General features: G+C 37.9%; 1 protein-coding gene across 2 annotated transcripts in view; it reads right to left on the bottom strand.

The window, feature by feature from the left end:
* Positions 1-16,398, bottom strand: part of LOC136243200 (peroxisomal acyl-coenzyme A oxidase 3-like) — a 42,915-nt gene that overhangs the window by 18,489 nt on the left and 8,028 nt on the right. For both annotated transcript variants that reach the window (XM_066034719.1, XM_066034720.1), the window contains exons 2-9: positions 16,272-16,346; positions 15,774-15,863; positions 15,004-15,236; positions 14,079-14,129; positions 5,874-5,919; positions 2,512-2,621; positions 1,331-1,403; positions 1,155-1,277 (exon numbers count right to left, since the gene is read on the bottom strand). In XM_066034719.1, coding sequence (XP_065890791.1) covers positions 1,155-1,277; positions 1,331-1,403; positions 2,512-2,621; positions 5,874-5,919; positions 14,079-14,129; positions 15,004-15,236; positions 15,774-15,863; positions 16,272-16,346 — 801 coding nt within the window. The remainder of the gene's footprint in view (positions 1-1,154; positions 1,278-1,330; positions 1,404-2,511; positions 2,622-5,873; positions 5,920-14,078; positions 14,130-15,003; positions 15,237-15,773; positions 15,864-16,271; positions 16,347-16,398) is intronic.

Here is a 16,398-nt window from a genome sequence, read left to right as displayed (position 1 = left end):
GATAGTTGACTAAAAATCCCAAACAACCAATGTTTCACCTATTATGTACTTCTTATAGTGTGGTTACCTGTATGATTTGAACAACTTGGTACCAACTAATAGTCTCCTGCTCATATTGTATGTCATTTTATGTAATTTAATTTGCTGGTGTCATTCTTCCTTATGTGCAGGTTCATTAGTCATAATTATGTTATTAACTAAGTAAACAAACTAGTAGAAGGAAAAATCAGGATTAGGGATCAAAGAAAAAAAATACAAAACTAGTGAAACAAGGGAATAACAGAAACAAGAGTGGTTGCCTATACCTGCAGATATACTAGTGGACACTTAATTCCTAATTCAATCATAGGTATAGCTTGACTGTCCACTAGTATTCCTGCAGGTATGGACAACCTTTCTTGTTTCACTACTTAATTTTTTTTCCTTTGATCTCTAAACCAACCTGTATATATTTTACTGAATTTTCTACTAATTGACTAACTAACTTACTGACTGATTGACTGGCTCATTCCCTCAGTAAAGCACAACCTGACTATGACTAATGATATGTGCTTTTTTGTTCAACATTGCTGATGTGCCTTTTCACCTTTCATAGCAGCTACAGTGGATATACCATGTGATTTATCTTAGTCTGTCTTGTGTCCTCCTTTGTGTCCTCTACTACCACCAAGAGTATATATACTCTTGCTACCACACAGGAGTTGATTCACGAGTCACATGTAATGGCTTCTAATTGTGGAAATCATCAGTAATTGCCATAGTGATTAATTGCAAAAAGTGCTCTTTGTATTTTTCTTCACTGTGTAACAGATGTACATAGGGAATGACCACAACTTTTTCAGTCAGGGTGCACGTTCAGATGCAAAATTAGTTAATAATGTGTGCATGACACCATTTTTTCCTTTGATGCAGTGTTCACGACTTCAAATTAGCAATTTTAAATCAGGGTAGGGATCATAGAAATAAACAGTAATGAAACAAGGGAGGTTGTCACTACACTAGTGGACATTTTAATCCCTACTTCAATGGTATTGATTAGCTTCAGTAAAGTAGTTGTAAGTGCAGACAACCTCTCTTGTTTCATTGCTTCAATTCTATGATCCCTAATTTTTTGCAATGACAACACAACTTTGATGAATATTGAAGTACTGTACCTGGTGGTCAGATTTTTCACCTAGTACCATTGCTACATGGAACTCAATAAAATCCAAGAAGAAAGTGTAGGAAAAGATGGTCAAGGCAAAAGTTGCAGAAAGCAGTGGTAGAAGACGCCATTGCTGTATAACAACAAAGGAAAATACACTCAATAGAATATTGAACTTCTACTCACTTGCAGTTGATACTCAATGACAGGAATCTCTTCATCAGGAGTTGGACCAAACTGTTTTCGGAAAGCTGAATATCTACAATAACACACAACTTTGTGTCAACATGAAACTGTACACAAACCAAATATGTTGAAACTCCCAATTATTAATATGTGACTATCTCAGCAAAAACCTACATAGTTCACAATTTTCTAATGGACGATATCTGCAATGATGAAATTTGATGTCATAATTGACAAAATGGCCGTATTAGTGCTTCAGAGTGTTGGTGTACACAGTATAGCGGATCCTCACTAATCTGAACAGCTCTGTTCTCAACTTGATGAAAGTCTGTTCAGATTAGTGAACCCATTGATTTATATACAGACCTAGTTCAATTACTCTAACAGAACATATACCTGTTGATAAAATACTCTTAGTACATGTACATGTACTATGATGATGCAAAACGTACTCCGACAAGGAAAGCAGACTGAAAATTTTAATTTCGGACACAAATAGACTGTATGCCTCACCTTCGCCCTTTTTTGAATGTATAAATGGAAACACTATCTTGTCCAATACCTCTCTGTACAAAGTCCCCACATTAGCATGGCCACTTTGTTTTGTGACATCATAAAATGTCATTGTGGACATTGTCCATAAAACGCACTGGGTGAAACTATGTGTCTACATTAAGAAAACTAACACAAGCTTTAACCACACATTTAGTTATTGAGTTGAAAATCAATGAACCGCCTTGTTTTTGAAGAGAATGCTGTTTAAAATGTGGTAAACGTAAACATGTCATTTCTTCATTTGAATATATACCTGTGTGCATGAGTAAATACAGTGCTAAAACTATACCTTGGTGGTTTGCTGATTCATGGTAGAAAGCTCCAAATTCATAGACCAATATACACGCATGGCCTTGATTATAAGCACATGTGGTTTACTACGAGCATACATATATAGTCACTGTAAAATTGATTTCTTTGCTCTTCCAACTGTATAGCGCTGATACTTTGGTACCATTCATTGGGCACTTTAGATAATGCTGAGGCAATAGAAATTTGGACTACGCAGATTTTTTTCTGAGACGGTTACATATATGAATGGAAATACTAAAGTGTTTCAATTAATGCACAGCATGAAAGTATAACAAATCTTCCAAGTGTAATACCCATTATAGCAATTACTATACCTTATGGCAATGGGTACACTAAGTCGAAGAAATGATGATCCCATTGTAGTTATACCAACACGACCACCTGATAATGCACCAAGGGAAGCTCCTAGTCGTTTGTTGGGATCCTAAGAAACATAAAATATATAATAACTGAAAACAACAGCATTTTCAATAGAACCCCTATTAAAGCACATCACTGACCCCTTTATAAAGGACATGTGTCTAGGATCCAAATCAATTGTTACTAGTTTATATACCCCTTACAGAAAAATTCTTTAAAAAGACAAAAACAAAATGTTTTCCTTTCTTAGAAGTACCTGTATTTCAAACTACATGTAGCACAAAGAAAACTTTCCTTTGCTGAATTTTAAAGTACAGCAGGCTCTATACACCTTTCTTGAAGTGAAAGAATTAACTCCATCTGTACAAGTTCCATTATTCATACAAGGATTAGGATCACAATCATCTGTGTTAGTTGTACAGTTCTGTCCAGTAAAACCATCCACACAATTACAGGTGAAAGAATTAACTCCAAGAGATTTATACAACCAATGACAAGAATTGATTCTTATCTATATTCCTTCTTTCCCTCCGCTATCAAACTTTGGAATTCTCTACCCCAACACGTGATTGACTCTAAGGACATTGATCAATTTAAGCAAAGACTAGTTGGCTGCTACATAGCATAAATATCTTTCATGGGTGTGGACAGACAAGGGGCGTGTGTGCCTTCCCCCCTCCCTCCCCCAACACACAGAGTTATCAGTGAATAATTTTGTTAGTGAACAATTTTGAGAAACCACGAGCTGGTCTAAAAGGTAGGGAAATGGCCTACTTGACTAAAAATTTTGTTACTGTATCATCTCGAATTATGGCCAAGCCATAAACATGCACGCATGCATGCACACACAAAAAGTTTAAAATGGAAGACCATTAAATGCTAATTTGTGGCCACATACAGAATTGTTGAAATATTGCACATGTACCATGCATGTTACATGAAACATGCATGTATGTCAACACTGTTAACATACATGCATGTTTCGGAGATCCTGTAGGTTGCATGTAACATGCATGGTACATGTGCAATATTTCGACAATTCTGTATGTGGCCACAAATTGGCATTTAATGGTCTTCCATTTTAAACTTTGTGTGTGTGCATGCGGGCATGTTCGTGTCAGACATGCATGGATTTCAGACACTTTTCCTACATGTTACATGCATGCAATAGCTACATGCATGTTTGTGTCAACATGCATGTAATAACATGAAAAAACTGGCATGCATGTAACATGCATGATGTATGTCATTGCTATGGTTACTGCTGTATCTGCCCTGCTATGTGAAGCATTACTGACTACTTGAGAACACCTACAGTATGTAGAACAGTCATACACACACAACAGCTTTGACTTATCAAATTTTTCCTCACTATTATATAAAGTTTCAATTTGTATTTATAATCTAAAGAGCAAGTGTCAGTTTTCATCGTGGGATTCTACATGCACCACGCCAATATGCATGTACTATGCATGGCACTGGAAGATGGTTACTGCGTGCATGGTACAGGCATGTCCCCCTCACTGACATGCATGTTGCATGATACATGCACCTCACATACATGGAACACTCATGTTATAGTAAACATGCATGGAGGTTACATGGTACATGCATATTTCGAGATTTGAAAAAATTGAAACACAGTATTATTTCTGTTGTAAGGCTCTATACCAATGGTGATTAACACGTTTTTATACAGGACCTGCCATAATTTGAGGCAATTCTTAGCTACGGTGTACCCAATATTACCCAATATTGCACATATCCACTACAATTACAGTGTGATAATTAAATAGACACAAAAATCACTTGACAATTTTTAAACCAGGCGCGTCCAGGCACGTGCCTAGTTTACTACTGAAATTGTTTTCGTGAAAACATGTGTGTGTGTGTGTGTGTGTGCGTATGTGTGTGTGTGCGTATGTGTGTGTGCGTGTGTGTGTGTGAGGCAGCTAGCCAAGTGGTTAGGGCATCGGCCTTAATCGAAAGGTCCCAGGTTCGATTCCTGGTTGAGCCACTTTGGTGTTGTTGTTGTTTCCTTGAGCAAGAAGCTTTACTCACATTGCTTCCGTCTACCCAGCTGTTTAAATGGGGACCTGGTGGCCTGGTGTCAACTGGGGAAGCAGCCCACCCAGCTGTAACATCAATGGGTACCTGGTGTAAACTGGGGAAACAAATGCCTGTTCTTGTCTCACTTAGTGGTGTTGGGGTCGTTGTGGAACTTTAGATTCCGCGACCTCTCCAAGAGACCTGGACAGTCCCCTGTGGGTTACTAGCCCTGCCCCAGGAGGATTTGCCTGCACAAGGCTCAAGTGCCTGAGTGGTGCACAGGCATCCCAGTGCTGGTTCACTGGGCAGTAATAGCTATGTTTCGCATGACTGCCAGAGGCTTTGCTTTGGCTTTACTGTGTGTGTGTGTGTGTGTGTGTGTGTGTGTGTGTGTGTGTGTGTGTGTGTGTGTGTGTGTGTGTGTGTGTGTGTGTGTGTGTGTGTGTGTGTGTGTGTGTGTGTGTGTGTGTGTGTGTGTGTGTGTGTGTGTGTGTGTGTGTGTGTGTGTGTGTGTGTGTGTGTGTGTGTGTGTGTGTGTGTGTGTGTGTGTGTGTGTGTGTGTGTGTGTGTGTGTGTGTGTACCTCTGTACACACCCACGTGAGCCAAAAACTTTAAAAATGGTAAAAAGCAGCCAGGATGCAGAGATAAATTAAGCCTGCATTAAACTTCCACACACATAAACCTTGCTCTGAGATGGTTTCTTCTCGGCAGTCTGAAATACGGGTATGGCGACTCTTCATAATACTTTGTGAACGGTCTTCCCTTTCGGTTTTATAGACATGTAACAACTGTAAAACAACGTAGAAGGCCTCTTAAACTACCAGAGAGAGCGTATCCTTCAAGTTGAAAAGGGGGCATTACCTGTACTTACGCGAACGAAAATTAAAGGCAGCTTCGAGGCTTACTCTAAACAATTCGTGTGAGAAAACACGATAGACACACTATAAAACAGTTGAGAAGATACTTCTGTGTGTAATTTGAGATTTAAAGTGGCTTGTTATAGTTACGCTTCCTTAGCAATGCATAGCAATGTAATTACCGAATTACAAAATAATTCATGAATTACAAACGAAATATGCTAAATTACAGTATTTATAAATCTAATTATCTAGCTGAATTAATAATAGCAATAGCATGAATACCAACTAAATTACATACATGGTCAATTAATCGCCTATTTAGTTAGAATGGGAAAGTATTAACTGCATGGGCGCCTGGTTCTTAGAAGTAGCATAACATCAATTTGTCAGATACAGTACTACACACCTTGAAAGATGAGACATATTTTCCATCAGGAGTAACATCTCCAGTTCTGCATGAACACAAATAACTAACTGACATACACATAATAAACAACATTTACTGGATTATTACAGTATAGCAGTAGTTCATAATATTTGTATGGGTGAGAGTATCTAACTGCCAGTATAGCCTGTACAAACACTCTGAGTTAAGTTCCCTTTTGATTAAATTAATACCTCCACTGGTGATACAGAACTGTTGATTGGTATTGGCCAGCATTGATAAGGTTAAGCCTTTATTTTTGAATCAGGTGTTATTGAACTCACAGTGTTTCCTAATAGTTAGACATTCTCCCTCACCTCTTAATATAAGTAAAAATTAATAATTTTCAACTAGAGTAGGAACCAAAGTACATAGATAAAAAGTACTGAAACAAGCTGGAGTAGTGCACAATATTAAACCAGTACCGAGTACCATTCTTGCATTGTCCTAAAAGCATTAGTTTAATCAGCCACACCTTCTTACTAGGCAGTATGCAGCTCAAACATGCTTCCAGAGAGGCCTGAAATGTGAGATACTGTAGGTTCTGATATATCTGTACCTTTGATGTGGTATGTCCTGGTTCAGTGGAAGTTAACAAAAGAAAACTACTAGTCTAGTAGGGATGATAACGATAATTTGAAGCTGCGTGGACAAAGATTAAACAAATAAGAGTGCTATTATTTCCATACAGCACTGTGTACGGAAAATACAGCACCATTGATCACATGCGTAACATTTTAAATCACCAGAAGTAGCCAAAACTATGTTATCTGTTTGCTATATAGACACTTATCAATTGTCTGATGGCTAAAAACCGACGCAGTTCAAGCTACAAAATAAATGCTGACCAGTAAGCACTTTAAACCAGTCAAAGCACCACCACACTCGTGCAATAACATTTTGGTGTGGTATTTTTCCCATGCTACACTCGCGGCAGTGCTTTAACTAGTATCAATGGTAAATACAGTATATATGTGACCGTCTCAGCGAAAACCCGTCTAGTTCGCACAAGCATGCGTATTGAGAAAATCGAAACTTAAAAATAATTCGTAAAATTACACATGCTACAAGAAAAAGTATGCAAGTTTTTATCGGGCCAGTACTCGAAGAAGGAAGACTCAAATCGATTAAAACTATACACCATCTTATTTGCCTACTCATATGGAGTTCTTTCATTTCTGTAGCCCCATTGGTTTGCGTGTCACGTGCGTTTGTTTACGAAGTGGTAGACGTAAACAAAATCATCGCTGTTTCTTCAACAAAACCACCTTCATATGCCTATGCGCAAGTGACTGCAAGGCTAAAATTATACCTTGATTGATCTGCCAATCCATAGTGAACATTGTAAGCCAAATTCCAACTTTGTAGACTCAATCAGAAGTTATGGCTGCGAATGCATGTGCCTGTAGTTTATTTTTAGTATAGTCACTGTACAAATCGATTTCCTTGTTCTTCCTACCCTGTACTTTCTAGAGCTGTAAATTCCAAAACTACTTACCACAGAAGGCTGAAACTTTGGTGAACCATTCCTTAGACAATGCAGATAATGCTGAGAAATTAAAAAAAAAATTGCGAGGTTGTGCGAACTAGACGGGTTTTCGCCGAGATGGTCACATATGTAACATGCAAATTTAACCTCTAGCTATTTTAGTCCATATAACCAAGAGTAAATTCCATTAGTTACTAGGGAGGCAAAAAACTGTAAATTTAAACAAGTAGAATAGGGATTGAAGTTGTAATTCTGAAAAAAAAACTGTGCAAACAAGAAGCAATAGGGATGGTGATTCACAATACTGCTTAATACATCAATACAAGCCAAGCAGCTTGATTTGTGTACATTGAATTTAAGATTCCTATTTCGACTGTTAATTCAAAAAGCCAAAATAGGAATCTTAAACTCAATGTACACAAATCAAGCTGCTTGGCTTGTATTGATGTATTAAGCAGTATTGTGAATCACTATCCCTATCACTTCTTGTTTACGCAGTTTTTTCAGAATCTTTTAAATTTACAATTTTTTGTCCCCAGTTTCTGAAATTTTTTCATGTACATGCATATGGACAACACAATTTTATGGCTGGTGTACACTACATACAGTAATATAGTACTGAAGTAATATATAGTACTGCAGTAATATAGTATATGAAGGCTTGCTTCATGATGCTCAAGCATCTGTCTACTAGCTACAGGTAGAGTGTGTACTCATGATCAGTCTTATCAAGAGTACATAATAATAGAGTAGGGTATTATTATGTACTCTTGGTCTTATGGAATAGCTATAGACTCTGAAAAGACACAATCATGCACAGGCTGTATTCACCCGATGTGTTAAATGCTTTGATCCACAACAATAAAGGCATTGAAATTATATAGCTGGAAAACCCTACCAACCTGTAAAAAGTAGCTATCTGTAGCTATTATTTAGTCTTCTCTCGTGCAGATCCTTAAGGCAACCGTTCTCAATCTTTCAATCATGTACGAAGGAGACATGCCCTCTTTTTAATTCTATTTTTTTTATGATGGTAGTTTTTTTTGTTTATTATACAACCAAGTACTAAAGATAATACAAAATGTGGTTAAAATTACGTCATTAATAAATAATGAATAAATAAATGTTTGAGAAAACTACAAGGCCTAAGGCTTCGCACTCACTGGGAATAGAATCCATGTTGTATGAAGAGATAATCGTATAATGGGCAGGTGCTATCGTGTAGGTGATAGAAACGTACGATGATTCTATTTAACGCCAATCAATCAGTTAGCATGTGACCCCTACTATTAATAGATCAGGCGGATTCTAGACAAGCAAACTACTATTCATTTGTGATTGAAAGTGGGCGACAGCGACTCTTTCGATTGGAAGACGAGTGGTTGCTACTCCTGCTTAATGAACAACATGATTGGAAGTTGCCACTAATCACTGGAGGTTAGTTTGTGTTGGATAAAATACTTTGATAGTCTTGTTTCTTTAGTCTCGCGTAACCTGGCTACCTTTACTCGTGTATGGGATGGGAGAAAGCCTCACCTGGCAGGCCATTGTGCGAAGGTGCAGTTTCCAGCTGGTAAGTTTGTGTGATGATGCATAGCTCTCCACCTGAAGCCTTTTAGTGCCAGGAGTGACCAGACTGATCACTGATATGGGCCCTGAGAAACTGGCAAATTGTATCCCACATACTGAACGTTGATGAAGAGAACAAACAACATACACAAAATGTGCCCTTAGGCTGTTAATTGCTATGTGCATGGTTGTGCTTGCTATTAACTGCTATTATTATATGTAGCTACAGTCTGCCGCCATCAGCAATGCTCCACATACATGTACTTGTGCACACCGACATGTCCATGAAATTCTGGTATTGCATTTCAGCCACATTTGTTCTACAAATTTTTTTTTTTGGTCTTGCAGCATATCCATGGACAGCATCATGTGATCATTTTAGTACAAATGACCCAGCTCATGTTAAATATATACATAACTCAGATATCAGTTGTAGGTGACAGACAGTTGAAATACTCTGCTCTTATCCCAATCTTACCGTGGTCTGCTAATACATCCCTTATGCATATGTGCCAGTCAATTCCTCTAGAATTGTATTACTGTGCATCTTTTCTAGCTGTGTTTGCCATGTACTGTTTGTATATGCCCCATTAGTAGGTTGTCCCGTTGGTGATTGTACTTGGTTGTATTTGCCCCGGGCCTAGATATAAAAGATAATAATAAAAGAAAAGGTCTTCACGCTCAAACAATGGGTAGAGAGGCAAACTCTGCCCAATCCTGTGATGATGGAATTGTTGCCATTACAGAATCAGCATTGCCACGTTGAACATCAATAGCAACTTTCTGAATTAAACTTCTGGCAGCTTATAAGGCCTGATGCATACACTGGAATATGATACTGTTTTCTTTCGAAAACTCTTTCCCCCAAAACTTCAGAGCTGCCATTAATTTTTGATCACGTACAAAGGGGACACACCCTTTTCGATTTGAAGGGTTACGCTATTCCTGATAGCTTACAAGGCTTGCTTCATCGATTCTTGACTGATAAACGGATATAGCAGCCCTTAGGAAAGTGCCCAGAATGTGGTTTCAGTGACGGGCTATGGGCCACACCCCCTTCACTGATGCGAGTTGAAGAACTCTAAAACATTCAAAAAAAAATTTCAGTGAGTAGCATTTATGTTTAATGTTTAGTTTAATACATCTTGATGAGTTTTAGTCCTGTGCGTTGCTTTGAATGGATTTTTTTAAATTGCTGTACTTTTGCTTTTATGGCTTCATGAGTGAATGGCATCTCAAAGCCATGACTCTAGCTCTACATCTCGCAATCGCCTTAGAAAGCAAAGATTTTAATACCACACAGACCTGGGTAGGAATGATTTTAAATACGCCATACGTTTTTAGTGCTGATGTCTACTTCCTGTGGGCTGTAGATGGGCAAAATAAGAAGATGGAGATTCGGGGTGATTTTGGAAATTAAAAAAAACTCCCAAAACCACTTCCCTTGTGTTTTATACTTCCAGGTCAGTCTTTACAACACAAGAGGAAGGTCTGGAAGGTTTTTGAAACACATCCAAAGCCCGGAAGGCTGCTTTTGGCGTGCGTTCTATTAGCGAGTTTTGAAAATTTTTGTCCCGATCCCTATTATGAACCACTATTGTGGTTCATGATAACTATACCAATCAGTTAAACAACTATACTTGTTGTGGATGAGGTCAGTTATATGATATTGCACAGTGCGTGGGAGGATCAAAGTACTGCTGCACACTGTATTTTACACACAGTACCAATTAGCTACATCAGTACAGTTATGTGCAAATTGGACAAACACAGTACACCCAGCTGGGCAAGTTATGCAGAACAGTTATGTAAGGAATGTAATGAAAACAATACGACTCAGACAGCATGGTTGATCGTGTGACTTACATTGTAAATCCCTACTACCAGCCAGGGGGGTTAGGACATGATGTCACGATAATTGCGTGATGTATCTGTACTGTACATTCTGCCATAGGGTTTAGCTCTGTAGTAAACCATAAAATTTAGTGCTGTTTATTTTCGGAAATGGTACTTCACTAGTGTAGAAATTGGTTTATTTAGTAAGCCCCAGTGATATTACGGTGGGTTTTGCAATAGTGCGTTATTTAGAATAAATTCTGATCTTAATTTCAGGTACCTGTGTTATTGTTCGCTGTATTCTTACTTTATTTTATATTTATATTTGTTAATTGTAAAACTTGAGTATAGTACAATATCTACGACATATTTAGAGATCTGAAGTCATTGAAGTTAATAGTAGTGTCAATTTGTAACTTGTTCCACAAGTGAATTGATTGGGAGAAGAAACTGAATTTATAAGGATCAATTTGAGCTGATGGCTACAACCATCTTTGGCAGCTACAATGATGCAAGTAGCTGGTATGTTAGTTTTTCATCATGTAATTTTAATTAAGTTACACAAAACAATACGCATTGTGACATTATGTCCTACCTGCCTGCTACCATTTTCTTGAAGTATACTACCAGTAATCTATGACTAGAAATAGATTACATGGATACTTACTTCTCAACATGCCCGTATATTCCATACACTCACGTTGTACTGTTGTGTGGCAGTGCTTTAAGTATAATATTAAGTACTGTACATGCACACTGAAGTGTGCCTTGTTGCATACCATATTGAACATATCAAACAGTACGGTAGTACTGTTTAAGTAGGGTTTGCATCAAAAGTGACGTGTGCCACCTAAAATTCCACCTTTAAAAATCATCCTAGAGACATCTTACGCCACGAAAATCACTTTTACAGAATAATATTAGTCTATCTAACATGAAATACAGCATTAAAAACAAGAAAACACTTACCGGTGACTGGATACAGAATTTAAAAAATCTCCAAAACTTGAAATTTCGTCTCACTCACTGACCACAGTCACAAGCCTAGAGCCCAAACGAAGCAGCGAATGGTCACTATTTTATGCCACAACAACAAACTCACCGGTGGGATGTTCCTTTTGGAGTACCGACGAGTGTATGCCCTGTGCGCCTTGTCTTTCCTTTTATCTTCAATCATCAAGCATCGAAACCATACCAAGGAGTTAATTTTCCATATCAATACTTTTCTGTAGACACCACAAAATTATTTCAGAAAGCGCTTATGCTGCTGAAAGAGTGGGGTGCTTATAATTTCAAGTGTTGCACAATCTATGGTGAAACATTAAGGCTGCTGAGTTGCCACTTCGACTTTTGCCAACGCCTGGACTGCAATCGATGAAAAGATTATGAGACGGACTGATACTCAATGTATCGTTCCTCTGAACACGCTGACTCAGCCACTCAGTGCTGGATGGTGAGATCAGCGAGTGATTCATGTGATTGGATAGTACTTGAGTGGAAATTTTATTACTTCATCCTGTTAGTCGAGACTACGCTACAGACAACTGAAAGGGCCTGTTCGTTTGAACAACTTCCAGCCGGGGTGAATAGAATGGGTACTGAGACAGGTCATAGATCTGAGCGCCACTACTACTACGGTCAAAGGTAAGCTATGCATGCTACTACGGGCCTATGTGCTTCCAATTTTGGCACAGTACATACTTTAATAAGCTGTAACTAGCTAGCTGTGCTACAACAAAAAAACTAAACAAACTAGTATTTTAAAAATTGTTAACTTAAAAATGAAGTAGGGATCTATGTAATAAAAAGTAGCAAAAGAAGAGATGAATGATGGTATTACAGCATAGCTCGATGGGAAAGTCCCTACTTTGGCATTGAACAAAATTATAGCTAATGTGGACTTTCACATCGAGCTATGCTGTAATACCATCATTCATCTCTTGTTTCACTACTTTTTATTGCCTAGATCCCTACTTCATTTTTAAATTAACAATTTTTAAAATACTAGTTACCTAAACCTCTCCAATAAAGCCAGAGAAAGTAGTCCAGGCATCATAATATACATATAAATTAAGGACACCATACATTTAGTCTGGTAGTGCCCTCCCCTTCACATAGAGTAAGGTCTGGTGACTGTACGGCACTTGTGTGATTAGAATGCAAATGTGGTTTTAAATTGTGCACGACGTAATATATTTAAACTGTATACTGTGTTTTGATTAGCTCTACCATTATGGTAGTAGCACAAGTACCAGACTAACCATGTAGTAGCAGTACACAAAACATTGGGCCATTATGCAATGTATAGCAGATTTATTGACATACATGACTATATGAAATGTTCTAACAGAAAACCAGACAGTGCATGAGTGGCTCATAGGCTTTCATGCATTACTGAGGAAACAAGTTGATGTTGTGCTACTTCTAAAAACCAGGCGTCATGCAGCTAGCTAACTCATCTGGAATTAACTATAGACAGTATATGCTACTATGAATTAACCAACTATGTATTACTATTTTACAATAGGGTAGTTTTGGGTTGTACAATAATATTATTAGCTAACTCTCGTATTTCGTAATCCATGAAATTTTCGTAATTCGTTCAATTACGTTGCTATGCACTGCTAAGGAAGCGTTTGTTAAACAAACCGCTTTTACCAACACATTACGCAAAGAAGTATCTTCTAAACTGTTTTATAGTGTGACTAACGTATTTTTTCCCACAAATTCTCTCAAAGCTGCTCTTCATTTTCATTCGCGTACGTAAGGGATACGCCCCCTTTCAGCTCGAAGTCATAGGCTATTCCTGGTAGTGTACGAGGCCTGCACTATTGTTTTTCAGTTGCTAAACGCCTGAAAACTTCAAGGGGAAGGCAGTCTGAGGAAAGTCGCCACACCCGTATTTCAGTCCGCTGAAAGAAACCACCTCAGAGCAAAGTTCACCTGTACAGAAGTTTAATGCAGACTTCATTTTGCTATTACTTCTTACGTAAAAGCTGCTTTTACCATTATTTAACGATTTTGCTCACGTGGGTGCGTACGGACAAACATAGGTAGATATGTAGATAGGTACACACACACACTTTACGAAAACAATTTCAGTAAACCAGGCGCGTGCCCACAGCCGGTCTTCGGCCAGTTGTGGGCGCGCGTCTGGTTTAAAAAGTGATAAAACAAAAAGCAAATTCAGCAGTAGCTTGCATCAATGTGAATGTAATATTTTCAGTAACAGGTCTCATACAATAATAATAAAGTTATTTAGTCCACTAATATAAATGTAGATATATGCACACCTGTTCAGCAGATAATCCCTGGGAATTCCATAGTTGTTAAAAGCAATGAAGCTACACAAATTGAATACAAGCACGTTAACATAGTAATCTTATATGCATGTAGACAAAATACAAATATCAAAAAATTAAACAAAATTCTGTAATATGAACAGTCAAACATGTAGCTACAATCTACAATTCCAACTCAGTAAGTAAACAGCTAGATATTTCACATATCTGTTCACTACAGTCATAACAACTTCTATGAGCTAAGTTGTTTATCCTACCCTTCTCATCTAAAACTTCCTAATAAACTGATGTAATAAAAAACTATTAATTTCAAATGAAGTAGGGTTCCAGCAATAAAAAGTATTGATGATGGTAGCTATTACCTACTTGGCATTGTAGCTGTGTGGGAAAATACCTAATTGGTATGTTTTCCAGCCATTTTTTCAATGCCTAAGTAGGAATACCTTGTTTTCTACGGAGTGGGATTGTTGAGGGACATGGCCTCAGCATTGATCAATCATTTTATAACCCCAGAGTAGCTTTACCTAATACTAGCAAGGATACTACAGCTCGTTAAGTACCTCTGTGCTATCTAAATACACGGAAAATTAATGCCTTGGCATGGTGTTGTGGCATAAAATGGTGGCTGTGTGCTACTTTGCTTGGCCTCTAGTCTTGTGACTGTGGTCAGGCAAGTGAGGCAGACCAAAACAGACAATATTTCTACAGTGTATATGCCTGTAAGTGCTTCCTTGATTTTAATATGTTTGAGACTACATTCCATAAAGGCGATTTTCATTGCACATGATATTCCTATGATGGCTTTTTAGATGTGGCATTTCTAGCAGTGGCACCCGTCACTTTAGGAGAGAACCATACTAAACAATACTACTGTACTGTTTGATGAAGAGGAAAAGTGATAAACTAAACAACATACCCATTAGCTAGACCATTTTGTCCCAGTTTTTTGCCCATGTCTCCAATTAGCAGTCCTGGGTAAGGTGTCAAATCAGTTGGGTCTCGTATAGGAACAACAAATGAGTGTAGCCCATGACATTTGCCGTCAGGAGTGTACAGCTGTGCAAACACAATGGCATGTGTAGCAGCCTTGCCCATGTTTCCTGACCAACACTTCAGTGCCTCATAATCAGGTGTATGGAGATAAAACATCTGCAAAAAGGCAAACATTACACATGCAGTGTATTGTATACTCTAAATCTGCTGTAACAGTAACTTGCTTCTATTGCTGATCACATTTAGGCCATTCAGGTAATAACTCACCTTAATTGTTTAAGCACTATTTATTGCAATGACAATCACAGACTACTAGCTAATAAAAATCTTTACACTTGTTTGGTAACTACACCACTATACTGTAACAAGATAGTTCAATAGTGAACTAGCACATCTCAAGTATCCATTTTACTTAGTTTTAGCCAATTGTGCAGTAGAACATACAGAGAACAGGGACACTAAGAAGGACAAAAGTTAGTTTACAATACACTGTACCTATTATAGTATGCCAAAAGGCAAGTGCTATATCTAAAAGTGAAAAAAAAATTCATGGCATTAGCTATTAATAGAATTATGATTGTCTGATAGCATCAGTTAGTAAGCTAGCCAGTCAGTAGAATTAGATATATTAAAGGATTCATAATCGGTTAGTATCACACAAGTTACATATATACGCACATAACAGATACCTACTTCTGTCTTGGGGTCATATTTGGCAGTAGTTCTGATAGCTCTAGTGTTACTACCATGACTAAGTTCAGTGAGAGAGAAGCATCCAAACACCTAAAAAAACACTTGTAAGAGTTAACACATGCACATGTTCAAAATTATGCATTTATATTGTAGTTAAATGAATTACTTATATCCTTGACCAAGGATCGAAAAGCTTATTCAGACAAGGTGATCAAGACAACTGCCAGGAGAGTGGATAAATCTTGGACAATAGTGGGGGAAGGGGGGGTGGGGTGGATACTATTGAGAACTTCCATTTACAAAGTATTGCCAAATTTCTTGCATAGAGTATTCCGGCTTGCAAGGCCAAAGGACCAATGGACCACACACGATCTGGAACAGTAGTGCTGCCCAAATATCACATGTACACAGGACCAGACACTATACTCTCTGTATATTGTAGTACTCATGGTATATACGTACAGTGTAGCTACTAATAATACTATCATTAATGCACACCTCAAACTTTTCTGCAGCATCAAATAGTTCCATGTGTCTGTATGTCCCAGATGATCTCAGAACACCAGCAAACATCTGCAAAATAGACTCTAGCTTCATGTTACCAACAAAGTGAGCGTGAGCATGC

This window comes from Dysidea avara, chromosome 13 (genome assembly GCF_963678975.1).
Source record: "Dysidea avara chromosome 13, odDysAvar1.4, whole genome shotgun sequence".
Taxonomy (NCBI): Eukaryota; Metazoa; Porifera; class Demospongiae; order Dictyoceratida; family Dysideidae; genus Dysidea; species Dysidea avara.
The sequence above is the reverse complement of the archived record's forward strand: the minus strand, read 5'-3'. Positions and strand labels throughout refer to the sequence as shown.